Source organism: Ptiloglossa arizonensis, chromosome 11 (genome assembly GCF_051014685.1).
Source record: "Ptiloglossa arizonensis isolate GNS036 chromosome 11, iyPtiAriz1_principal, whole genome shotgun sequence".
Lineage (NCBI taxonomy): Eukaryota > Metazoa > Arthropoda > Insecta > Hymenoptera > Colletidae > Ptiloglossa > Ptiloglossa arizonensis.
The window spans coordinates 2799690-2826232 of record NC_135058.1 but is presented as its reverse complement, the minus strand read 5'-3'; the positions used below and the strand labels follow the sequence as shown (position 1 = coordinate 2826232).

The following is a 26543-nucleotide window of genomic DNA, read 5'->3' as shown; positions in this document are numbered from 1 at the left end:
CTTTGATACGTAGAAATGTAAAAAAAGAAGCAATTCTTAAAACTGTTAATTTTCCCATCGAATCCCACCAACCCTGAAATTTGGTCGCTTATAAATTTCTTCCTCTCTATAATTTCATAAAATTTACTATACGATAAATCTTTCTTTTTCATTTCTCAAGCATATTTCAACGAATATTGAACCCCGTTACATTTACGTTTTGCGTAATACTACAAACATAATATTCGTATTCGTAATTCGTAATTTTCAAATTGTTAATTCTTTCTATCTACCCCGTTCTCAAATTGGAAAATTCTCCAAGTAAGTTTCAAAATGACCGTAGATAAAATTAACGTAACCACGGTAACTTTCTCAAAATTTGACGAAATTTACCGCTCACGAGATACACTTGCTTCGAATGCCAAAAGGCTGCCACGTTGTCGATACAACGACCTGTTTACCCGAAGCGAGACAAACCTGCGAATACAAGCGCGTCTAACACGATTTATTGTCCGAGTAGAGCACCGTGGTGGTCCCTATGTATTCCTCGAGGGCAACGCGGACGTAATCACGTTTAAGACAGTTCACTTGCCAAGCTTCTTCGGTGTCCTTACAAATGGTTGCTATAAACGTCTGCACGGCGTTGCGATGCCACGGAACGGTGCGACGGTTGGTGGCTGGGGAGGCTGCACCATTAGCTTCCAGGTGTTCGATATCCCAGCCACGCCATCGTTCCCTCATTCCGCGCGATCATGGCCCAGATCATCCTCCAGCTACCCTCGAATGGCGGTGTAAGTTTCACTATCGCCCCGACGATACAACGCGGACAGAGGGGGACAGGGAAAACCCAACCAGCGACTGAGAAACGGAGACACGGAATAATCCTCGCTCGTATAAGCTCCCTGAAGTTCTTGGGAATCGCGGTTAAAGGGGTTTCGAAACTTCCTTACGGTGCACCGTGACAGCCGCGAAAACGCGCTCTATTCCCTTCGATGGCGCACAGAACCGTTTGTCTGATTCGCGGCAGGGTTACCGGGAATTAACGAGATCGTTGGATTACACTCGTTCATCGGCGAGCCCGATATTTCGTTCGAAAGGAGGACACCTGTTAACTAGAAACGAAGCGATTATTCGTTCGTGTCGACGAAGAACGTACACCTTTGTGCTCGCTCACCGCGTCTCGAGGTTTCACTTTTAACCGCGTTTCTTCCCCCGGCTTTCAATTTTGTATTTTAATCTTCGTCGCGCCACGCGTGGATTTCTTCCGACTCGGAGAGTCGGATCGTAGAGCTGTATTGTAGAGCTGATACCACTTTCCTTGGAAATTTCATACAAAGTCGTATTTTAAAAACGCGTCTCGATCTTCTCGAATTTAAAGGTATTTTTCTATCGCTTTGTTGCAGCGTGGTAGAAGTTTCTTTGGAAATTTGCTTTCGTATCGTCGCGGTGGAATAAAGACGTCGAATGGATAGAAATGAAAGAAATTTACGAGTTCAAAGATTATTCACTTCGTTGATGTTATCGAACGATATTGGTAAACAGATGACGTTCTTTTACGCGAAAGAAATTTAAAAAAATATATTAACGATATATTCGTCCGTCGTATTCATTGGAGTTATTTACGTTTGCGTTTAGTTCGATTTGAAAGTACAAAAAAAAAAAAAAATTTGTTTCACGACGCGATAATTTCAGCGAGAATGCGAATACCCTAATTGGCGTTGTTAATTCGAGCACGGCTTCGGGGACAATTTTGCAATTACTTGACACGGTTAGTGTGAGCGCGGATCGGATGAACTTCCTCCATGGTAACCTAATTAATGGTAACTTAATTAATAGTGCGGTATTCAATGTGCTTGAACTGTCTTCTCGAACAATGTGTGCCTGGATGCGAATCAATATTTCGAAGTACCAAGGCAGCTTGTACGTCTTCCCGTTATGCGCCAGGAAGATTAAGAACGCCCCATCGCGTATTACGAAACGCTCCACATAAATAAAGCTTCGATTATGGCCCATAAGTACAACAATGGACGCCACGGGTCGTCAAGAGAGCTTCAATCGAACGAAGGAGCGCAACTTTTCTTTCTTCGGGAACTTCTTTATTTAATTTCGAAATATATATTTATACCGTTCTTCACTCCGTAATTGGTGAACTTTAAAGAAAAACGCATAACTCGTTCAATTTTAACATCTCGAAAATGATAGGGCAGCGATCTTAGAAACACGACACTGTACGCTATCGGCCGAAAGTATTATTATTCGCGACGATCGATCTCTATTCGTCGAAAGTATTATTATTGACGATCGTTCGCGATATTACGCGCGAGATCGTTGTTTAAAACACGCGTTCGAGTTTTCGAACATTTCTTTCTACCTCGTCTTATAAAATATCGCCGTAAACAATTAACAAAATACTAGTATTTCGATCCGAAAAATTATTCCACGAACGACTCTACGCGCGACGAGTGAGTGTCCCGATATTCGTTTATAAAAGTGCACAATTATGTTCTTATCAACCTCGTTGAATCTTCGTAGAATGGAATTTTCTCTCTCGCTAATAGACGCTAATTTTCCAGCTATCGTCGGCGTCGAAAGTAGGGCAAATTTCCGAGCAATTCCGTACTAAGAAGAAAACTATACATCCTTTTTCGTGAAAACGACCGGCTAAATGCACCGAATGTTCTACGGTTCTTTTCTATCCGTGTAGACTCGCGATTTGAGCCTGGTCGCGTTTGAAAAAAAAAAAAAGAAAACAGAGAAAAGAAAAAGAATAATCGCGTGTAGAAATCTACCGGTAAAGTTTGCTCGCGCGCTTACGGCCGATAGTGTGTTTCGATCGTTCGTGCGCTATCGTGTTATAACAATTCAACGTCGTCCAGAGATGGGTAATTAAAAAGAATTTAATCCCTAAACTCGCAAGATTTCTCGTGAGCGTATGCTCTCGATGGATGGAACACGACGTTGCATCCGTTATATTTGAAGGCGCATTCCTGCATTTTGTAATTGCATTTTTCTTCGTGCATCGCCAGGCGACTGCGTTTCGGTTGCAGTCTGCATCCGTATTCGGCCCATTTGCAAGGAACCTGCTCGTCAGGGTCGTACTCGTTCTCCGACGAAGATCGATGCTCTTCTTCCTCTACCTCCCCCTCCTCCTCTTCTCGGTGATACTGTCTGTAGTTGCACTTCTCCTCGTGCGTCTCTTTTCGTCTTCTCGGCATGTTTACCATGCAACCGTGCTGCCGGAACTTGCATTCCACCAGCTCTTCCGGATCTCCGTGCTCGTCGCTCGTGATGGTTACCAGATCCAAGCTCTCCGCAATATCGTTCATCGCCTCGTAACGTGTTTTGTACGCGCAGTAATTCTCATGGACATGAATTCTCCAGGGCGAGGTCTTCATCTTGCAACCGACAACCCGATACTTGCACTCGACCAGATCGTCGTGTATGTGAGCCACGTCCGTGGGCAGACTCTCTTCCTCCAAATGAGGACGAAACTGACATCTGAAATTCGTATACATAATTAGCGGCCCCTTTGTACGATAAAAATTACTCAACGTATCGGTGTATCGATAGCTCGTTGGACAACGTTCGAAGCGCGTACGTTTGAATGGATATCGGATCCTGGTGTTTTGTAACACGTTGTTTTTCTGTAATTAACGGTTTCCTCGGTTCTCCCGTTGCATTGCAAAATTACGAACACGAGTTTGGAATATTTTCGCGTCCCGAAGACTTCGCGTACAATTAAATGGAAGAACACGTTGAGGTTAAATACAATTTTGGAAAAGAAGTTGGTTAACTTGTTCAAGGATGAATTGATTAAAAATGAATCAGACTTTCGATAACGTCGACCTATGGTGTTTATAAATATGACGTTGTCGTCGTGTTATAAAATTGAGAAATGTAATCGACGAATATTTACAATTGTAGCGACTATATAGATGTTATTAATACTTAATCCATAGAAATTCTTGCAGATACGAGTGTTGAACGATAACTACGATCGGAACAAAATCAAGTGGCTGCTCGAGGTCACTGTAGGGCTATCCCCACCATTTTCTCCGGTTACTCTTACTCCGCTCTCATATTTCTCAGCACGTGTCCACAAGTACCTCTGTCTCTCGCATAGAAATCCTCTTTTGCAAGTCCGGTGTAATTCACACTTAGGAAAGCGATTTTCTATCGATCGTCGTGGTAAGCAACCATTTATCGAGCAGACCGGGTACGTGTCTCCGTAAGTGGCAGTATTTCGGGACCGTTCAGCGTCAGTTACGGAAAACTGTACGATTCTCGATTCCGGGGAACGATCGCGTTCCTCGAGTTGGTTCGACTTCGATTCGAGCGTTCGCTTTCACGTTTTCTCGGTGTCGTTCCCTATCCCCGCTCCTCCCGTTGAGCAGGGACAGACAACTGCCAGTTACAGAACAGTCACGAACAGCTACTTACGGTGACATCGTTGTATACTTAAATCTCTCCAACCGTTTGAACGTTTCTGGCTCGTAGTCGAGTCGGGGATCGAAGAAACGAGAGTAATTCCCTACCGCTTACCGAGATTCGTGCAGATCCGTCAAGTGTACCGGTATCTTGACCCAGCATCCGAGATCGGCGTACGAACAGGACTTCAGGTCCTGATATTCGGTGGGCACAGGTGGATAGGTGTTTCTCTCGTGCTCGAGGAAATCCTCCAACGGTGCACTCGGAGCGTGTTCGCCACTGTGCAACGGGTAGGGAAGATGTGGCACGAAGTGAGCGGGGGGCGGTGTGTAAGACGAACCTCCGTGCGAAACCATCGTCTCGATGTTCAGCGGCGATTGACAGATGGGGCAGGTGTAATAATAAGGTTTGCAACGGTAACAGATCGCGTGGCTGTTGTCGCAGGTGTAACGAGGTGCCAATTCCATCTCCATCAGACAGATCGGACAGAGGCCCTCGCTCTTGAACTTCTCGTACAGATTCGGGTACAGGGTATTCATGATCTGACGAAAGAAATCATCGTTTTCGTACAGCTTCGAAGTTAATCGAAACGCGTTAGAAATTTTACATTCGTTCCCCTCCCTGTGCATCGAAGCGGTATTATACGAATTGATTCCGATATCGCGACGATCGGTAGTCGTGTACTCGTTTCGGGTATCGCGAAACGACGAAGGGATTACGAACGTTCGAGATCTACGTGTCGCGCTCGCGTCAGATAAGAATAATATTTAATCGGTCGGTTATCGAATCGGGATTGCTCGAACGAGTTTCGTCTTCCGTTGCACGGAAATACGTACGGTGAAATTTCATCTCGGAAATGGTATCGAATCGGTGCGAATCGGTGACGAGAAATTCGTCGACGTCTTACACGTGGAATTTAATCGGCGGCCGATCGAGAGCGTAGGACACAGTCGCGAAACTCGCGCGTCCATCGCGACATTTCCATCGGTCCCTCCGTCTTCCGGTGTTCCGTTCGTTCCCAAGGCACGCGTACCTAGGGGGACCGACACCCGGGTGCGAACATATTACAATCGATCGTGCTGAATTTACTCACTCGACTCGTTGTTCTCGTCCTTGGCGGCGACGCCCGGTGAAACTGAAATTACGGCTGCGCGGAGCGAAGGGAGAGAAAAAAAATAGCCGTCGCGGCACGTACGCTTCCGTAACTACGGGCACTGTGTGTCATCGTCGAACTGTCACCGCGGTCCCTTATTTGCCGAGACCGATAGCGCGACTTTATCTGATAAAGCCAGCCACGGCTGATAGGGAACCATTTTCGCGCTCGAGACAAAAGTGTCGCTCGCCGCGAATCGTGCGGCGCGCGGCGCGCGGCGCGCGGAACCGGCTCCGCCTCGCGGAAAACGAAATCGAGAGGGGGGTGGGCCGGGGGTTGGAGATGGAAGCGGAATCGTCGTCGGCCTCGTTATTATGCATACCGCGAGGACGAAAGGTAACCGGGCGCATTTATTACCGCCTCGTGTTTCCCCTCGCGAACCACGGACAAAAGAAAAAGGAAAGAAAAATAGTAAATTTTCCTGCAATTTTTTTTTCCTCCATTTACCTCACCGCGCGTCGAACAACGCACGGAATTAATTACGAGTAATTTGCGTTCGCGCGATACACGGGGACCGTTCGTGCGAGCATTCGATCGAGCGGATAAGATATACTTGATATTACAATTTATACGTAAGCCTCGGTTCGTTGATAATATCCAACTCGAGATATCGATAATGCAAAGCGGCGTAAGTAAATTAAACGGTGTATTTGCATTCGATCTTTTTATTTATTCAACGCGAGTACTTATTACACACGACGCGGAGATGGAAACGCGCGATACCTACGGGGTGGGCCGATCCGACTTGCATCGAATCGATTTCTTTTTTCGTTTTGTATTATTTTTCTAACACCGTGACGATATTTGCGTTTTTCCACGCGATTTTTCTTCACGCGTCTTCAAGCTTGCAATTTTTCTTTCTTACGCACAATTATATAGTTTTCAGCGTTTTATAGTTTCAAATCTTAGAGTTCTACAGTTTTCGTTAAAGTGCTCGTTTACTTTAACTCGTTGGATTCGGTTCGATTGGCGAACAAAATTCTTGGATTATGCGTAAAAGAAATTGTAGACGTCTTTGAGAAGTTACGGAAAGTGAAATGTCATTGTCTCGGAGGTCCTTCGAAATCGCGTCATCCGTGATAAAAGAAACGTTAACCAATTGTGGAAAAAATTGAGTCGATCGAATCGAGCGATTCGTTTTTAATACGAGGAACGAGTGTACCGAGATATTTTGATTGGAATCGTGCTTCTCGATTGGTTTATCCCGCTTGGAAAAATGTCGGGGACACAAAAATTACAAGGTACGATATTCGACGGTATTGTAACGCGATTTCTACTGTCATCGTGTAAACAGATTTATAAGAAAAAGAGAAACGAAAATTGTAAAGACGGCGTACACATTGTACGAAACATCAAGTTCGTCCAAAAGCGTACAATTGTACAGCTTTGCCTTAACCTACAAACCGGAGGTACATCGCACGGCCCTTAAAATACTCCTCGCGTTGAACCCAGTTATGAACAAGTCTGTACATCTCCAAACTCGATCCTTTCGAATAAATGCACTTAACCTTAAAATATATTTCCAAGCACTTGGCTATTCAATCTTCGTGGCGGCTGATAAATTGTATCCTCGAGTATTTCCGATGTATCTCCGTTCAATACTCGAATACATTTCGTATCTATCGTATTATCGACGACGCGTGTTATTATAAAGCCAACTTGACGATAAATCACGATATTTACGAGCAACATTACGCCCAGCTTCGTTTTTAATTTTTACACCGTCGAACGATACAATGGCCACGGCTGTACGCCGTAACGTGTGACGGATTTCTGTTTCCACTTTGATTACTTGACCGTTCGCCAGTGACAGTTAATTATGGATGAAAAATTGTTACCGGCTCGTGTCCGACCCCTCGGTTACGGCGGGCTCGTTACGCAGCTTCCATTTTGGTCCCTCCGATGGTCACTATTGATAATCTTCCTGCGAAATCTGGGATTAGGTTTCACGGTTGCGTTTCTTGGTCCCCTGTTGCTTCGAATATTTCAAAGACCGAACGGGTTGCACTTTCGATGCGTTAAATATTGCGATGCGTTCGAAACGTTCTCGTAAACGATGTAATTTTAATCGTGAACTTGGAATTCTGAATCTCATCGCAGAAGTTCTTGTTCGTGAAATTATGCACGGTGTAAAATAGAAACGAGACTGACGAGAGAAAAAAATGTTTCGCGCGAGATTCTTGAGAAAATTGATTTTGAAAACTTGTCTCGGTGCTCGTCTCTAAGGTAATAAAGTAACACTGAAATCTTGCGTTTTATCGCGGCAGTCGCTTCGCGTACAATTATGGTCGTGTAAAATATAAGCGAGATACGCGATGCAACATTTTTCCGCGAGGTCTCGTTCTCGAGAGAATCGATTTCGAAAAGTCGGTGCTCGTTCCTAAGCTAACGAAATCGCAATGCTATTATCGGAACGCTACGTTGCGTACAATTATGCACGTGTATCCGAATTGTAGAATTTTGTAACATTAGCGATCCATACGTACGAATCGCATTTTAAAGTATTTTTCTTCGGATATTAAAGTTATGGGAGGACGACAACGTTGCGCGCTTACGATCGTTGCCTTCAATTTGAATTCTTCGGATATCGGTGACGAACGAGCCTCTGTCGCGTTAACTGATAATTTTAAATTATCTTAACGACTGCCGACGCCGTTATCGTTACGCAGTAAAACGCGAACCGCGACAGCAGATTCGTTAGTGTGATATTTCACCGTGTAATGCTTTTCTCTCGCTTTAATTCCATTTTGGACTCATTAATCTCAACATCCTCCGTTTCCGCGCCAAGCTTGAGTATCGATTAGGAAGCCGGTCCGTTACAACAATTTTAATTGCACAAGACCGTGAAATATACGCGGTCGTTATCACTCGCTATCAATATTATCGGTTTCTATCCTTATTAACGCACCGCCGATTTTATGCAACGACGATGTACAAACCCAATACGAAAAACAAAAAAAACAAACAAACAAAGCATTCTGATAAACTCAGAATATACCGTGCGAAATAAAATATCCGACTAACCGTATTAGCGTGCGCAATGTAACGCATAAAGTTCACGATCTAATTACCGAGTACTTGCGATAATTTTCTCTCGTGCCACGATTCTTCGATACAGAAAATAAAATTTGACTTTCAATACCTGTCCGTTTTTATCGTCGCTTTTATCCCGTCTCATTGTACACGAAGAATCATCGGATACGATACAAATTATTTACAACGTTGATTCCGTTCTCGAATCGTTGAAATCGGTTAGCATCGAACGAAACTTTTCTTTCGTTCGCGAACGAAGGTCACGGAATTATTGTTGAAAATAATACGGCAATTTCCATGGTGTCTTGTGTTCTCGCTAATTCGGGAGCTTAATGAAAGTAACTCCTTTGCAACCCAGCACGCGCGCGGCGCGAAACCAAATACGCGCGTATGATATTCAACACCCGGCCTCGTAACGACCATCCCTCATTTGAATCCCTACGCGAACGTCACATCAAAGATATCCGAGCGGGCCCCATCCCCGCGCGCGGTGGTAATACCCACTGACCATAAGTCACTTATGTAAATCCGCGAGATGGAAACACGCGTCGGTCCGCGGCCGATGCTCGACGTCTACGACGAAACAAATTGAATTTAATATTCAACGTTTCCTCGACCGTGGTCATCCTCGTCCCGCGTCACGATTGTTTCGTGTCGAAGTTTTACCACCCTTTGACCGGATTAACAGTGCCCGATAGCCTCTACGGTGTTGGGAAACGAGATACTTCGAATTGGTTCCAATACGCGACCAAGAGCAATCGGTTACTCGAACATTTGAATTTTTAATAAAATTATCGAGCACGAAACATCGTTTTCGTCCGATAAATGAAATCGATGCACAATTCTCTAGTCATAACTTTGAAACCAATCGTTTGTATTCCGAAAGAATCGGAATCTGGATCGAAGAAACGTTTGGAAATTAAATTTCGCGTATCGCGGTTCGTTGGATTATTTAAATATTTAATTATTCGTTATCATATTCGTATTGAATAACCGAGGGATCTTTTATATAACGTATGTCGCATAATTCGTACCGCTTTCGATATAATTCGTAGTTACACAAGACCGAAAGCCTTGGTAGACCTTGAATGTCTTAATAGATTAGGAGTTACTCGAAGCTTTGATAGTGTGTCAGAGCTCCGATCGAGATTGGTACATATTTACGTACGAGTTACCTAATTTTATCACGAGAAAGAACGTTGCAGCGAGAAATTTAACACCGAAAATTGGAACAGTTTGTTTTATTGTTATCTTCGATTACCGAATACGGTAAATACGAATAGAAACACGAGTCCGCGCAGAGATCCGTTAAGTGGAAAAGGTAGTCGAGGGCGGACGAGTTTCCAGATTTTAGAAAATATAGAATTTTCCACTCGGTAAAAAATTTCATGTCCTATTTATTTTCTTTTACACTCTGTCGCTATCTTTCGTGTTCTATATAGTAATCCGTCACGGTACACCCTGTGCGTTCAGTTGGATAAACTGTGTACTCCGTTCAGATTTGAAAATGGATTTTAAAAATTTAAGATACAAGTTGTAACCGCAAAGTACGGTCGGAAAGGAACGACTCGAAAATCTCTGGTAATTTGAAATCAGTTCCCGCGAGTGTCAGTATCGTTTCGTCCTGTCCTCTGTTCAAGCGTGTCACGTGTTATCTCCCGATACATCGTATCATCGTGATATATCGACGTCGTCGGACAGTGAAAAACGAACAGGGGTATTACATTCTCAATATTTCAGAAGCGTTATCTAAATCGTTTTTAGCCGGCAGCGAAACCGACATTCTTATTTCTACGCACGAAACAGCGTGGCGCGCCGTGTTGATTCGCCGCGTCTTACATACTATACATACGTTTCTTTTTTTCTTCTTTTTTTTTTGAGTAATTCTTCGACGTTCTAACAGGTCAATGAAAGAAACGCACGGAGAAGCATCGAAGGAGCTTTTCACAAAACAGCTTAACGAGATGCTTCTCCCTTTTCGCCATTGAATTCAGCACGTAACGTTAGCACGGAAAAGAAGAGAAGACGTTGACGACTCGAAGGCACGGGAAGCTCGCAGAGAGCGGAGCTGACGAAATAAGCTCGCGATTGCGGCTCGATACGGAAGCTGTCGGAAAGACGCCAATTTATTTGCAACGGTCGCTTCTTTCATCGCGGTATTTCTCTCGCCGAGTATTCCTACTCGCTGGTAAATAGAACTTTTACAGCGGATGGACATCGGACGATAAAAATCGCAACTCGACGACTTATTAACGAATCGTGACTTGACAATTACAATTTTTGATTCTCGTTGAATTTTTACATTTATCGAACAGTACGCGGCACTTCTATATTTTCACTTACTCTTAGCGATGGTTTTCGGTTATTAACTCTTTGCGTATAATGCAGCATCTTACTTGGACAAGCTGGGTTTTTTAGAATTAGAACTTTTTCGAGAAGAAGGTTCCGAAAGCTTAATTTCATTTGGGCAAGGTTTTCGGTTTTGAGATTTTCGAGGCTGGACGTCGTTAAGATCTCCAGGAATTTTAATATTGCGGAATCGACTGTTCTTTGGAAGATTGTGAATTTAAATATATTCTCTCGAGCTTGGGTTTCGAAACAATTCCGAATACCTTAACTTTTAGATATTTGTACACTCTGTACTCTATCAATTTATTTACAATACGTTCGATTTCGAAGAACATATATTCTCTCGAGCTTAGGTTTCGAAACAATTTCGAATACCCTAACTTTTAGGTATTTGAACACTCTGTACTTTATCAGTTTATTTACAATACGTTCGATTTCGAAGAATATATATTCTCTCGAGCTTAGGTTTCGAAACAATTTCGAATACCTTAACTTTTAGATATTTGAACACTCTGTACTTTATCAGTTTATTTACAATACGTTCGATTTCGAAGAATATATATTCTCTCGAGCTTAGGTTTCGAAACAATTTCGAATACCTTAATTTTTAGATATTTGAATACTCTGTACTCTATTAATTTATTTACAATAGGTTCAATTTCGAAGAATATCGTCAAAGACTGTAGATGCAACTTTTTTCCCGGTAAAAATGGGAAAGACGGGTCAGGGAACCAGGAAGCGAAGATTTCCCAGGTTTTCGTGCATCGAAGAAAAATTTCGAGCATCTCGAACGAACGTTTCTAAGCTTTCGTTCTCGGATTGCGGAACATGCAGCTGTTTACGTATTCAACGATCACGTGTATAAAACTTGACTCACGAGGACGAGAGTGGTGCACCTCGTGGTAAAAAAAGGTTTGTTCAATGTTTAACGGTCAGGGACTAGGAACGCGAAAGTGACATTTTGCGACACTTCAAGTTCGCGGTGCACCTGTTCTCGGAATCTTGAACGCTTCTTACAATTTCGAAGGGATAATTACTTTACGGTCGATTTCGAACGTACTCGAATCTTTTGAATAAAAATGATTTCTAGAACGAAAGAGTCGCGACAAGCGTGTCACTTTAAAGTATAATTTATACGTTTGAAAATAGTCGAAACGTTCGCTCCTATTGGCAACGAGAAACTGTACACCTTCGTGCATCGCGCGATCATAGACGCCACGATAACATCGAACGTGACGGTCTTAGAAGATCCCGGATAGAAGATTAAGCTTGATTCTGCATCGTAAGCGTATCGGATAAATCCATATTAGATTCGATCCATGGCACAGTTCTATTTCTTTTCTGTCTATGAAAGCGTTCTCCACGGTCAGGTAACCGAAAGAAGTAGGTGTCGTTTGTTGACGCGTAATCTCGGATATCTGAAATTGCTTATTCGAATCAGTCGGGCAGGGAATGTCGTTGTACCGTCATTCCTTCCTGATCGATTCAGGTGATAGAAGAGCATTGCGAAGCTTAATTCGCCAACTAGCTCGGTGATTGATTCGTCCGTATCCTCGGGTTCTCCTTGCCCAGCGTAATCGATCTTCCCCCACTGGCACATTTTACTGCAAAGAAAGTAATCAGTTATCACGTTTGCTTTCGGTTCGATCGAGCGGGTCCGGTTTGCTCGATGACGGTGCACAGATAGAAGATTTCTATCTCGCGCAATCGTCCAGACGAAATTTCTATAAATTATTACCCGGCGAAGTATCCAATAAAACGCATACAACATCGTAGAATATTTAACAGTGAACGTATCGCTCTGCGTTGAAAATTATTATTATCCAGCTTGGAGGAAACGATCCACCGAAGGACGAGCAATTGCTGCTTTACAACCTGCCCGTAAATCGTACTTTTATCGCGCATCGAGTTCTTCGACAAAACTGATTAGGGCGTAATACGAGAATTTCTCTACGTTCCCTTTTATCAAAACATCGTCCACTTCGAATCGACTCGAAGGCCTAGTGAAATATCGTATTTATCAATATTGACAAAAGTAATATTCAACTATGTATTTCGTTCGTTCGCCTTAAAATCGTTATTTTCAAGACACTTCTTACATTCTGTATCGTCGCTTACCAATGATCGATACGATCACGGTGGAGACCACGCTTGGGTCCAAAGGGACCCATAATATGACCACGAAAAGGTTCCATCGTTGTATCGTCTCCTTTTCAATTTCTAAGGAAAGTTGCATCGGTGGTACGATCGAAAGCTTCTCTGGGTCCAAAAAAGGTCCAGATTTGGCCCAAATGGTAGACTCGCAGTTTTAGGGGCCGCGAGGATCGACGAACGAAACGATAGGGATCGAAGGACTGGAGAACGCGTGGATGACACACGCTCGAGTGTGTTCCAGGCAAGAAACACGCGAACGACAAAAACCCGCGGCGCGACGCGGCGCGACGCGGCGCGGTTCGTCGTCGCGGCGATCCACGGGGTCAACAGTTTCGTCCCTTCCAAATTACCGCCGCTCGACCTGGAAAGACGGGAACTTTCCCGGAGAATTACCGCCTTTCCACGGTTCCTTTCTCCGCTTTCTATGCCCGTAGTTCAGAAGCACTCGACACGCTTTTTCAACGGCAATTTCACCTTGCCTTTACAAAGGAGGCTTTTGTATTCGGGTGCACGATAATGTTGTCTCCCATGCGAACGTTGTTCGCGCCGGTGTTACCATACACGTACACGGATCCAGCGCCCGGTCTCGACGGAAGTGTCGCAAATATTTGACGAAGGTGTTCACAGGGAACAGGGAGGGAAAGAAATCGCTGTTACGTACGGTATCTGCGGGAATAATTTTACATATTTCGACGACGCTCGCCGGCGACGCCGCGAGCGGTTAAACCGGCTTTAGCCGACGTCATCGACGTCTTCTACGCTCCGAGACAACGAATCGAGTAACCGAGCGCTTTCATCCGCTTTCGAGAACGTTTCTCCTCGGGGATCTTTAATGTATAATTACCCGCGCTTCTCTCGAAACGTAAATAGTCGGTCATTGAGGGTCTGTAGAGACCCTTGATAAATTTAGCCTCGCACTCCCGACGAGTATAGTTCAAATAGCTGGTTTACGTAGCCCTGTATTTCGATTCCACTTACGCTCGGTTGTTCGTTATTGTCGATCGAGAGAAATTTGACCATTGGTTGCAATTTTTCGTTCTCGAACACTGGTTCATTTTGTACGTATCGTTCATCTCGATTACAGCTGCTACTGTTTATAGAGGAAAAATGAATTCGAACACTCGACGAATAAGTTTTGGACGTGTGTCGCGATACTTGATCATTGTCGAGGGTCGTATATCCCTCTGCGATCTTCGACCGTTTCGAATCATCTTGAACAGGTATCGACTATTTCGATATTCGTTGCGTAGATAGAAAACTAGTTCAAGAAATCTTCTGTATATCGTACTTCGCCATTTTCAAGCGTATCGTATTTTTCTGCGATCTTCGATCCTTCTGAATCACCCCGAATAAGCGCGTACCATTTCGATATTCGTCGCGTAGATAGAAAACTGGTTTAAGTATTCTTTTGTATACGATATGTCCCTCCGATTTTCGAGAGTACCATATTTCTCTTCTGGTTCGATCGCTCGAAATCACCCACTATTTCGATATTCGTTGCGTACATAGAAAACTAGTTGAACAATTTTCCAACGGAATAACCACCTACGATTCCAATATTCCCAGTACACGTGGAAAACTGGTTGAACGATTTCCCAACAACGTTATTCGATTATGTTTCTCCATTATTTTTCCATTCGTTCTACGGAGAGAATTCGAAAAGGGGGCCTCGATATTGAATTCTCCTGGCGCGCGGAGAGTCTGAAACCGATCGCGGTAAATTATTGCCCCGGTGGAATAAATCCGAGCCTACGAGACATTAAAAATTTCCGCTCGAAGCGAAAACGTCACCGACATTCAAACGGGATATTCGACGCGACTCCGCGCATATTTCTTCCGATACGGTACAAAGGGGGACACCAGCGTTCGTCCCGGAGCGTTCCTTCGATCCCGACAATACCCCGCCGTCGAGCAAAGTCCTATACAATCCCGATATTTCCCGGATCGGTTTGCGTTTCGCGACTTTGTCTTTGAGAGAGTGTACCCGCCCCCCGCGTATTTATGAAACACCAAAGCGTGCACGCACGCGTTACACATGTTCGAAGTTTGTTCCCTTCGAAGCGTTCGCGGAGAAATGGTACGAGGAATGGTCGAATTATGCGACATATTGCAGGACCCGCGCTCCCTCGAGCGCCCGCATGCTCGCGCACCGGAAAACCTCTCCCATCGACGGGGGAATTGTTTCGAGTACGAGCGCGTTGCACAGAGGGGGGACGGAGGGGGCTTTGGGGGCTTTTCCGACGCGAAGACGGGAACGAGGAGACGCATTGTCGGATATTAGCGCAATTACGCGTCGCGAAGTAGTTAAACCGCAAATGAGAACGAGGACGCGGACCTCCGCCGCGCGACGATGCCCCGATGTTAGATGTGGAACGAACGATAATTGTCCAATTATTGCAACGGACAACTGGTATTGCGTTACGCGAGCCACGACCAATGAAAAAGTTCCAGTGTACCGATTCTGCATCGTGCATTTCGAGCAGGGAGCGGTAGTTCGGTAACTACGGTATTTATTCGGCGATGAATGGAAATAATAATTGCAACAGCTGTTGGGTAGCAAGCTCGCGTAGCTTCTGTCTGTACGTATATTTGGTCGTTGACTCGACTGGCGAAACTCGAGGAAACCGAGCCGACGTTATTTACACGACGAGACGAGGACAGGATCTTGTCGATCTAGCAAAGATTCAATGCGCTCCGTTGTTTTACCGGTACTTTCTACGATAGGATTAACGAGTCAATGATAGATCGCAAATTATCACCAGGAATATTTCCAATGTCATCGATAAAATTTGAAAAGTTCGTCTATAGTCTCTTCATCGATCGTAAGACCAATTGGGTGCATTGACGCTTCTTCGATTATCAACGTCGACAAACTAGTCACCCGGTTATTTCGGGTAAAGTTGCGCGCGATTCATTTTTCCAGACGAATCTTTTAAATTAATTTAGAAATAGTTTACTTACATTAGGAGTGTGCAACATCCTTACAACCGGTTGATCGATTGGACGCTCGACAATAGTCGTGTAATACGGTGTGTTTACCATGATCGTGATATCTTGGGAATCCGAAAGATTTAGAAGCGAAGAATTTTGAAACTCGAGAAATTGAGTGGAACTTTTGAAGAATTTGACACGTTTCTTGCGATACTGGATCGACTGGAAAACGGTCGACCAATGCCGAAAGATTCGTTTTGTTCGTCAATTAGTTACGCTTCGTGTACGGTTCACCAGAGGACTCGAAAAGTTTCGTACAAGATTGTCCTTTAACGTTAGAAACGGTTCTTTGAAAAAACAATAAGAAGGTTATCTTATATTTTATTTCTGCGACGAAAAGTTCTATTTGCAACTCATTTGCAGAGAATTCGTTTGTAAAATATGCTCCGGATCGAATAGCCGCGCTGCTTTAAATCCGTCAGTACCGCTAAAAACCTCTGCACTTAAGGATTCGATGGAAGGACCTTGTTTCTCCAATGTGAATCCTAACGCTGGGGTAGCCGTCTTGGCAACTAATCAGAATACAAGAGAACTAAACGTAGACTCTCGGTTTTGGCCAATAGCGATGCCAGATATTTAAAGAAACATTCCTGAAAACACTGTGCTGCGAGAAGCTAGCGTAGCGTTATTTTTCGTCGGTGTATCTGCTCGTCGAATCCTCGTATTTCCAAGCCTTTGAAAACATCTCCTGAAACGGACACCCGTGGAACAGTACGATAAACGCATTGCGCATAATAAATTGAAAACTTGCGAGCGATTCGTGATACGAGCAATTGAATCGATCGACGAGCAATTTCGAAATCTGTATTAATTCGAAAAACACACCAGCGAATCGATTAACGAGACAAAGTACCGTTCTTGCTGCGCAACGGTGAATCGAAGTAACAAAGTGGAGATTTTCTATCCGATTGCATCGAGATGTGTCCATCTCCGCGCGGTTTACCTCTCGAGGGAGACTATCTATTCATTCACGGAATGTAAATTCGACGCGTAGGTTTTCGAAGCTATCGTTAACGCGGGTCAAAAATCTTTTTTTTTTTTCTTTTTTCTTCCTTTTTTTTCGTAAAACGCAAACCGCGTCTTCCTTATTCGGAGCGTTCACCGCGAGGAGCGATATCCGCGTTACGAGTCTCGACGGGGTAACGACCAACGCGAAAAGCAGGTTACGTGAAACGCGCGTTGCACGAGAAATTGCTATTCGCTGCAATTAACTTCGTCCACCTAGTGGAACGACAGCCTATCCAATCTCGGCCGCGGTGACATTTTCTGATTCGAAGCTCGGAATTTCACGTTATCGGCGCGTAACTAGATGCCGCACCGGCCGAACAACTGCATTCCCGGCTCGGCGAGCAAATTCTTTGCGCTCGAATGTTACTTCATCGCGGCGATCCTCGTTCGCGTGTCTCGTCGAAACGTGCTCGAAAAACGTATTTCGAACTTCTGAACGATACGAGACAAGATACACGAAACACACAACTGTGGGCAATTTAAGGACACCGGCAAGGTTAACGCGTATCTAATAGATCGATAACTATTGAAAAAATGATCTTTCAAGTAGTGAACTTGATTTCAATGATAAATACTACAAGTGAGGAAACTTTCAAATACAACGTATTCTCGATCTATTAAAATAAGACGAACGACTGCACTTGCACTGTCGTACATCAAAACTGTTTTAGTCGAACTTCGATGATTGTCCTCTGACGTCTTATTGCATCGTAATACTTTATTCGTTACTATTATCAATAATGTCTATATTGAGAGTTATTGGTATTTATATCAGAATTTACATCATTAGTTTTCGTCGTCTACACTGATTTACCAATGTATATCGACACTATATTTTGTTTTTAATTGAATTTAAAACAGAGAAATTCGTTTGCGATACGATGAAATCGCATTGCAAATTAATCGACTTTACAAACGTTCTATCAAAGCTTTCGACTCTCTCTACCAGAGCCTTCGTCGATAGAAATAATTTGAACGCACCAAAAGTTACGATTATCGATAAAAAAGGAGGACTTGGAACAAAATGTTAGGGCCTCGATCTGTAGCAAACTGTGCGTAAACCGTTTGTAAACTCGATCTATCGTTCAGGATTATAATCGAGCGCCGCGCGAATAGATTTATCCGTTCTCGATTTGCACGTAGGGTTTCCCGCGTGATTTCGAACGTGAGCTCGCATCACTTCCGGCAGAGTCCGCGTCGGTCGTGGGGCGCGAAGTTGAGCAATCGATTGCGATATATCGCAACAGCCCCGGCGCCGAGGGGCGAGGCGCGTGCGCAGTACCGGCCGCGCGGCGATTGGCCGGCGATGATGTCATGCAGTCTCCCCTAAGTCTCTGATATCATCTGCGGGCTTTTCTGCAGTCCACACCGATCACTCGAGCGGCATAGCCGCGTCTTCGGAGATTTTACACCTGTGCTCGATATCGTCCACACTGTGTGCGCTGTTAGGCCCGGCACAGCCGTTCACCGTCTCGTCTCCGTCTTCCGGTCCCGTCCTACGCGCGAAAGGTGAGTCCATTTCTCAAGATCATTTGGTCGTGTTCGTGCACGAGAGCTAACGACCCCGCGACGTTTCATCACCCACGTACACACGTCTCCGTACGTGCGAGCCTGTGAGTGTAAACATACGTTCACGTCTTCGCGAATCACTGTCATCGATGGAAACCCGACGGGCCGCGTACCCGTCGAATCGCTCGTCGCGTTGCCGACAGAGGTTAGGATTTTTTTTCTATTTTTACGTCGTTTCATTTTTCGAACCTCGACTGGTGGGGAAACGCAGCAGACGCTCGCGCGATCCGTTACGAAAATTACGATCGTCGAATGTTTTCATCGTCGGAAATAAAAGAGAGGGGAATTCGTGAACGAGACGAGAGGTATATTCGTTCGGCGGCGTGATTTCGTGCGATCTCGATCCGTTTCGATTCGCTCACGGACAGCGGCTTTAGGAAACACGTGGGCCGTTCTGCGTTGTCTGGTGTCTGTTGATCGTGTCGCGACCCCGGTGACTTTCTCCCCGTACGCTTCATACACAACTCGTTGTGTTATTGTCGCGATTGTACACCGTCCGTGATTCGGGTACACGAATACCGGTTATTGCGCGTTGTAAATAATTTTAAGACGAATTCGCTCGTACTGTACCGTTCTCGTTAAGTTCACGCGGATATTTTTTTATTCCTGTCACGTGGAATCGACTGTTTCGTTCCTTCTACGAATTTTTACCGGTCATTCGAGAGCAACGTGTTACACGTTGCAAGGTTGCTCGGAGGAGTGAAGTACATTGTGATTTCGTTCCACGCTGAAAACTCGTGGGTTTTGTTTTTTTAACGGTCGATTGTTAGAAAGCGAGTGGAACTGAATTCAGATGTTTGATTTAAATGGACTACAATTCACCGGTTGTGTCCTAGATCGTAGGTTAGAAAAAAATATTTTCCTCTGTTAAAAAAATTAATTAACCCGATTTATTTTTACTTCGGAAGCAATTTATAATTTTTTACAGAACCGTGCAAGGTTTATAAATTTCTCTTAGAAGATATTAATCGTTGCGTGGTACAATTTTTCAGATAATGTAAAATATTACAAAGTTTGCATTGTTCTGGAAAACAATATCTACTTTACAATAACGTTTATACGTTTACGATTCAATGTAATCGGAAGATATTTTACCCTTTCTAAATATTTGTAATCGTAGTTATCGTACAAGTACGTTTACATAGTTATTGTCCAAGTAGCAAAAGTATTATAAATTTCACATTGGTAGAATTTTTATCGATATCCACCCTGAATCAATTCTACCGAGTAACGTCCAAACCTTCGTTATTTAAATTATTACAAAGCCGTTAGCTGCTTCTAATGAACATTTACTTAAAAAGTAAACCGTTAAAAATAACCAGAGGTTCGCTTATCGATATTACATTATCGGTTGTCCGATATATTAAAAACGTTCGGTAAAAGCATTATTATTATCATAATATCGCATACGTATTAAATATGTTCCATTTCCGGTTATTCGTAAGCGATAAAAAATCGTCCAGATTCTCTAGAAACGTTTTTACATCCTGTCGCGTGGACCACCAATTGCAATTACGCGTAAAGAAAGAACGATTGGCCCCGCTCTGTCGATAATTTAACGACATCGAGAACTCGTTTCTTCCGATTGGTGTGTCGTCGTGTCTATTTATCGCAATTTCCTCTCATTAACACGGCCTAAAACCTCACGAGGACACTTGTGTGTCTCGTTAGCGACGCACCCGTTTCTCCCTTGAGCTCCTCATCGACCGTTAAAAATCGAAACGTGCGTGAATCCGTAGATAGGTGAAACCCGACTCGAGTACCCGATTCCGTCGTCCACGTTCGAAATGCTTTTGTCCACGAGAACGGTGCTCGCGAATGCGATCCGAGTTTGCAAATATGTGGGACAACGATCCAAACACGATTCTCTTCCTCGTGGTTTTACGAATCGGTGACCTTAAAGCTTCGGTACTTCCGACCGTATTACGCGTTGTCTCTCAATGGCGATGCAACTATCGCGGTTATGCCACTGTTTCCATGTACTCCTCCGTATCGTGTGAACGTGCTTCTCGATTGCGTGTACATATGTACGCATGTATCTCGAATCGTACGGAACAATTGTACACCGAGTAACTTTCCGCGTTCGATGGACAGGGAAACTCTGGTCCTTGAAAACCGACAACGTGCCTGCGTTTATTGAAACAACGCGTACATCGGTGCCATCTTTCGAACCGAGAGTTAGAAATTTATTAATTGTTCGCGGCGGAGAATTGTTTTTTCCATAGTTCGCAAAGTATGTATGGATAGTTCGCGTTGCAAGACGTGGAGAAGATAATTGTATTTACTTTTGGAAGTGTTGGTATTTGTTATTCAATGGTCGAATCGAGACTTTGGGAAATTTTGGTTGAACGTCAGTGTGGAAATTGTGGAAAATGTTTCTACGTTGAACATTTTCTAAGGGCAAATTCATTTTTGGAAATGAAGTAAATCTCTTCGATTATGTATGTATTGTGTTTCTTCCGAGTTAAGTAAGGGTATAATAGGTAAAAAGTAAAGTTTCTGTAAATTTTCAACTTACAAACGTTCCTTTGTAGTTTCTAACTTCTCAATGTAAATTCGTTGCGCAAAGGTCTAACCGATTCTATTGAAATCTTTAGACACAGTCAACGTTCGAGATCTCATGTACGATCTTGTTGATTATTTATGGGTAAGTTTAGAAAGCCTCGTCAATCGTGTTGTTTAATTTTTTGTTTGAAAATGTAGGCGAACAATCGAAGGTCGTATAATAATTATTTATACTCACATTTTACGAAACGCCCTTACACGGTGGAGTGTGAAATTTTAAGCAACACGGGATCGAAGTACAGTAAGAGAAATAAAGAAGTAATTACAATATTAAATTTTAGCCACGAAGCACGGTAAAAACAAACCACACACACGCTAAAATTGAATGCAACGTAACGTGATAAATACATACACTCTAATTGTGTCTCGATTTAAATAGAATTAAAATAGGGATTTTCCAGATGTTTCAGTTATTTCAATGCTACCTCCAGCGTGTTCCTCGTTAAAATTTCAGCAGTTTAATGCCTTTTGTTTTTACTCGGTTCCCTTTCTCCGTTAATAAGCTTCATCATTTCTGTTACGATTTCCACTCTTCGCTTGTTAACTTCGTACAACTTCTACAGCTCGTGAAATCTTGACTTTTGCGTTTTTGGTTATGCTTTCACTCGTCGAATGGAGAAGTTCGTGAAATTCGAAAAGTATAATCGACCGACTAAACGGTCGAATTTGAAAATCGACCTTTCCCATGTTATCGTGTCGCAGTTTAGGAACAGGTGGTTGTAAAGAAAATATTCCGAAAACTCTGAAAATTCTATTCGAATTTGCTCGATTAAATCGGAGAATAATATCGTTACGGTTTTATTTCTCGAACGATCCCGCGGAGGTATAACGTGAACGGTTTTCTTGAATTATGATTTCGAAACGTCCACTTTGACCATTTCATTTCTTCCATGGATTAAGGAACTGCACGGCGTAGTAAGATTGGATTGGGCTCCATTCGTTTTTACGAGATTAGTAACGTTTCTAATGGAGCGCTTTACCTCCGAGGTTTTCATATTTTGAACGAGAACCTAGACAGGAAGGGCAATTCACGTAAACACATCGTGGAAAAGCGATATTTTCAAATTGTTCGTAAAACTATTCTCTCTGGAATATTGGCGTACCATTACTCTCGACATCGTAAACGTAAACTTTTATGTCATTTTCTAACTGGTAATAAACTAGTCTCTATCGAAAGTTTAAGCTCTCGGTTTACAATATGGGTATATTACACCTTTGGAGTTTATCCCATAAAATTGGCCCTTCGTAACAGTATTTCCAAGTATAAGTGTATCTTTACGATGTTCAGAATGTTTACGTTTTCTAAGGATACTAATTCCTCGGTTCGCGTGAAATCTTGACTTTTCGGTAAAATCGTTAGGGTGTGTGCTCTATAAACGCGTAAAAGATTTTTTTTTTATTTATACGACGTAAGAATAATTTGCACACGTAAAAGCGTCGATTTTAACGAAGTACGAATTAAAAGCTAGAGTTTAAACATCGATCCAAATTCGAGAATACTACCATTGCATTTTTATTTATTTCTATGGAAAGTGATAATAACGTTTATATAAAATTCATTCCGAAATTGGTTCGAATATCGCGCAGTAGAAATTGTTTATGCTTGCACAGGAAAGGGGTTTCTTGTAACAAAATTTCAGTGTCCTTTCATCTTCATATTTCCAATAATTGACAGATGGGAATGTTTGTCCCGAATAATTGACACTTTTCATCTCGATGGTCGAGCCACCGACACGGAACACCATCGAAATGAACGCTGTTGGTTCATCGAGCCTTACCATAATAATTACTCTAATTAGAATGTATCGTTTGAAAATATTTTTTCATGTTCACTTATTCTAGAAGAAGAATCTGGTTTATTATACGGATTCAGGTTCGTACTTGTCGACAAGAAAAAATTTGACAAGTAATCGTTCAATCTCAACTGTATTCAACTATATTTTTATAAAATAGTTTGATTCGTTGCCACTGCTGCATCGTTGATTTTCGTTTATGTTTGTACCGTTTCAAATATCAATACGAAATGTATTTGTGTTGAAAATTACAGAAAAAAATTCATACATAATAATTTCTATTGAAAATTCATGATAATTTGAATGTAGTTCTTAATTGTCACTTGTGGAAAACATATATATGCGTAGTCAATATTTCTTTAACATTCTTCGTGTAATTGATGCGTAAACGTTTCCTACTATTTATACGGAAACACAAGACGTTAAACTGATCGAAAGGTAGCACTTCCATGGTCAGTGACGTCATACTACTTTTTCTCATACGCTAGAAGCTTTTACCGTAATGCTACACCTTCTATCATAAATTTTATCTTTTGGAACAAACATAAAAACAGAAGCTCTTCAACGTCATTTTTCCTGCTCTTCTTCTTCGATATCAGGCATTTGATAATATGTACCGAGAATAAAACCAATCTTGTTCGTTCACCTTCTTCCAACAATACTACGGCTTTTATATAAATGGAATAAAAAATTTTAGCGACGAATCGGATAGAGATATTTTTGTTAAATAACGGTAGACATTATCGTTGGTGGTTATGCATCACTTTGGCTTTAAACAGTATGGTTTACCTCGGCTTTTGAACTCAAGCTTCTAGATGACACCAATAGGTAGCTGCTTGTTTAATCCTATTTGTACGAGTTCATTAAGCAAATGACTCCGTATAGAAGTTAATTTCAACATGCAAATTGTGATTGAGATAACAGTTGCTGGACAAACTTTTTCGTGAAAACCGTCTGTTTCTCTAATAACTTCTCTCAAACGCTACTCGAAAGAAGTAGATTCGATCTGCCGCGAAGAATTCTTAATTCGTTTACTTAATTACTATTACCAGATCCCATGCATTAGATTGACTTTAAACGTTAGTTGGAGTATGCGCACGAATAATTTGATCACATTTCATTTGAATACACGTAAGAACTATTTGTATACAATAATTATATCCGTTACTTTTTAACCGTCCGATCTAACAAACATTACGAATAAATAAATTATATCTTGTATTTGAATAAAAAAATGTAGAAATTGGTCACAGCAAAAAATCAATGAACCCGAATTATATTATAAAAAATACTAAAGCGCCATCTAAAGGAAGTTTTCGTAAAATTGGCCCGATAGTCAACGTGTTGAATGAACTTCTCTGGGGCCACTGAATATTTAATAATGAAACACCTCGAAATTTAACTATTTTGTGGTGCATGTAAACATTGGTGAACGACTAACCGGTATAAAGTAACTGTTTCAGCGCGAGGTTGTATCGATGCACGCGTAAATAATATATGCCTTGGCTCGTGAGTGTTGTGTTTTGGCGGTCACAATTCGCCGTGGGAATAACATGGGTTCACTGGCCGTCGCTTAGAGCAGGGCATGTTTATGGCATTGCGCGAGTCTTTGGGGGTAGAAAATACTGCAAGAAAAACGCGGGTAAAATACATATATGTACACACGTATATACATGTACATGTATATACTTAACATGGCAAGAGTACACCCGCAAGGATCAAGCCCGGTCCGAATTGTTCCCCTGTGTTTCGGTAGTATCAGTTCGAACTGTTTTGCCACTGGCAACTTACGAGATAGAAAACACCATATACGCGACAAAAAAGTGCGTATCCGACACCGCTAACTTTTCGTTTCCAAAATAAAGCCATTTTGTGTAACTACATTGCTCGAAATAATTCGAGAATCTGTTTTTCAACAGTTACATCCTTTACTCTATTCCTCTTGAATCTGATTATTAGATTCTAGATTCTAAAAGTATTTTTTTTCAATAATCTTGGACAGATAAAATATGTACGAATGTACGTTATCTTGAAATCGATTGATCGTAAAATTGTGGATTTTAAAATATTATCTAAACGTATGTTAACGTCAGGTCCAAATGTTTCACTGCAGAATTAAAAAAAGGAATTTCACGTCGAACGAAAAATTGTCGCCTGGTTTGCTCGTGTAACTGACATTTGTTAAAAATATTCTTACATAAAACGCACAGTACATCTAACACGATTTGTCTACTTATTGGAAGCGATCGAGCAACGAGCTCGGTAGTGAGAAAGATCATTGCAAATGTACTGTCGATTGATGGGAGAACGCAGAAATTTATTTGTAACGAGTCCGTTATTTTCGAAATTAAACACATTTTTAACTCTTTATATTAAAGAGCAGTACGTAACAGTCATTGTCAATTGCGTTCGCTGTCGCTTTAAATGCACAATTTTATTTTTATTCGGGAACAAGATAACATTTTCAATAATAAAACGAACACATTGTGCTCGATGAAAAATCGACGAATAGAATTTGCAAATCTGGAACACAGTTTGACGCGTCAAGAAAGTTCCTTGGTCGTTGATCGTGTCTCTGGTTGGAATTCCTTGTTTCGTAAGCCTAAATATTTGAACGCGAGTGGCAGCTATATGAAAAAAGTTATGTACAAAATATCAGAAGAATATTTCCGATGAGAGGTTCACCCTCGACTGTAGTGGGCCCTTTGCATTTCAAGAATACCAGTTTCGGCAGTCCCGTCTCTCCCTCTAACCTTTACACGTTTTCCCTTTGCACGCTACCCACTCTCTTCGCCCCCCCCCCCCCTCTGGTTCGGCCTTTTTCTCTTTAATTTCGTTTCCCGTCAAACTTTTGAGCGCGGCGAGCTTTTGAAACTTTCCGATAGGAGCACGTAAATACATTGTTCAAAGACACTGTTGTTCACGGCCGGCTACTATAGGTAAAGTATTAAAACATTACGGACTATCTTTAATTGCATTCCGGATCCGCGGTTCGGTTTTATAGCAAATATACGACACGAGTCTACGGACGCCATTAAAGCATTTCTTCGAACGAATTAAAATCGAAATATCGATACAAGAAGATTCCACGTAATTGAATAGTATTATCTAACTGTAAATAGTATGTCTTCCCGGAGTACAATTTTATATTTACTCGATAATTGATTTAATATAATTCAAAATTTAATATTAAATACGCGCTTCGAATAAATATAAAGTTCGACCGTTGTTCGTAATTAAACATTGAGAGGAATTTTGGGAATAGCCGAATTTTTAAAGTAAGTCTACTTGGAACGTATCGCGGAATGAAATTTTTCATCCAGCAAGCTTACGCACAAGGGGAAGTAGAATTGGCTAAATAGTTTCCCGCATCGGGTTCCTAACCCTGATCTCTCATTTGTTGGGTCGTTTCTCCGACCAGTTGAGCTAATCGGACCATCAACAGATTTCTTCTCCCTAAGCCTAATATTCCAAGACTGCTGCGATCGGTCGGATAAATTTGGTACACCCGAGGTGTGCAC

General features: G+C 42.3%; 2 protein-coding genes across 2 annotated transcripts in view; one reads left to right on the top strand and one right to left on the bottom strand.

Annotated features, from left to right (window-relative positions):
• Positions 1-26543, top strand: part of Hwt (SH2 domain-containing adapter heavyweight) — a 291059-nt gene that overhangs the window by 93461 nt on the left and 171055 nt on the right. The gene's annotated exons all lie outside the window — the stretch shown is intronic.
• Positions 2877-5632, bottom strand: LOC143152648 (uncharacterized). The gene is made up of 3 exons (XM_076323002.1): positions 5603-5632; positions 4522-4949; positions 2877-3477 (listed from the first exon to the last, which is right to left on the bottom strand). Exons 1-3 carry the CDS (start codon positions 5630-5632, stop codon positions 2877-2879), a joined length of 1059 nt encoding a protein of 352 aa, XP_076179117.1.

What these genes read in the sequence shown, in the direction of transcription:
- LOC143152648 (XM_076323002.1), bottom strand. Translation starts at nt 5,632, where the DNA reads ATGACACACAGTGCCCGTAGTTACGGAAGC. An exon ending in GTGCCCGTAGTTACGGAAGC is followed by an intron (nt 4,950 to 5,602) that starts GTACGTGCCGCG and finishes TTCTTTCGTCAG; the next exon opens with ATCATGAATACCCTGTACCC. An exon ending in ACGGATCTGCACGAATCTCG is followed by an intron (nt 3,478 to 4,521) that starts GTAAGCGGTAGG and finishes TACGAATTTCAG; the next exon opens with ATGTCAGTTTCGTCCTCATT.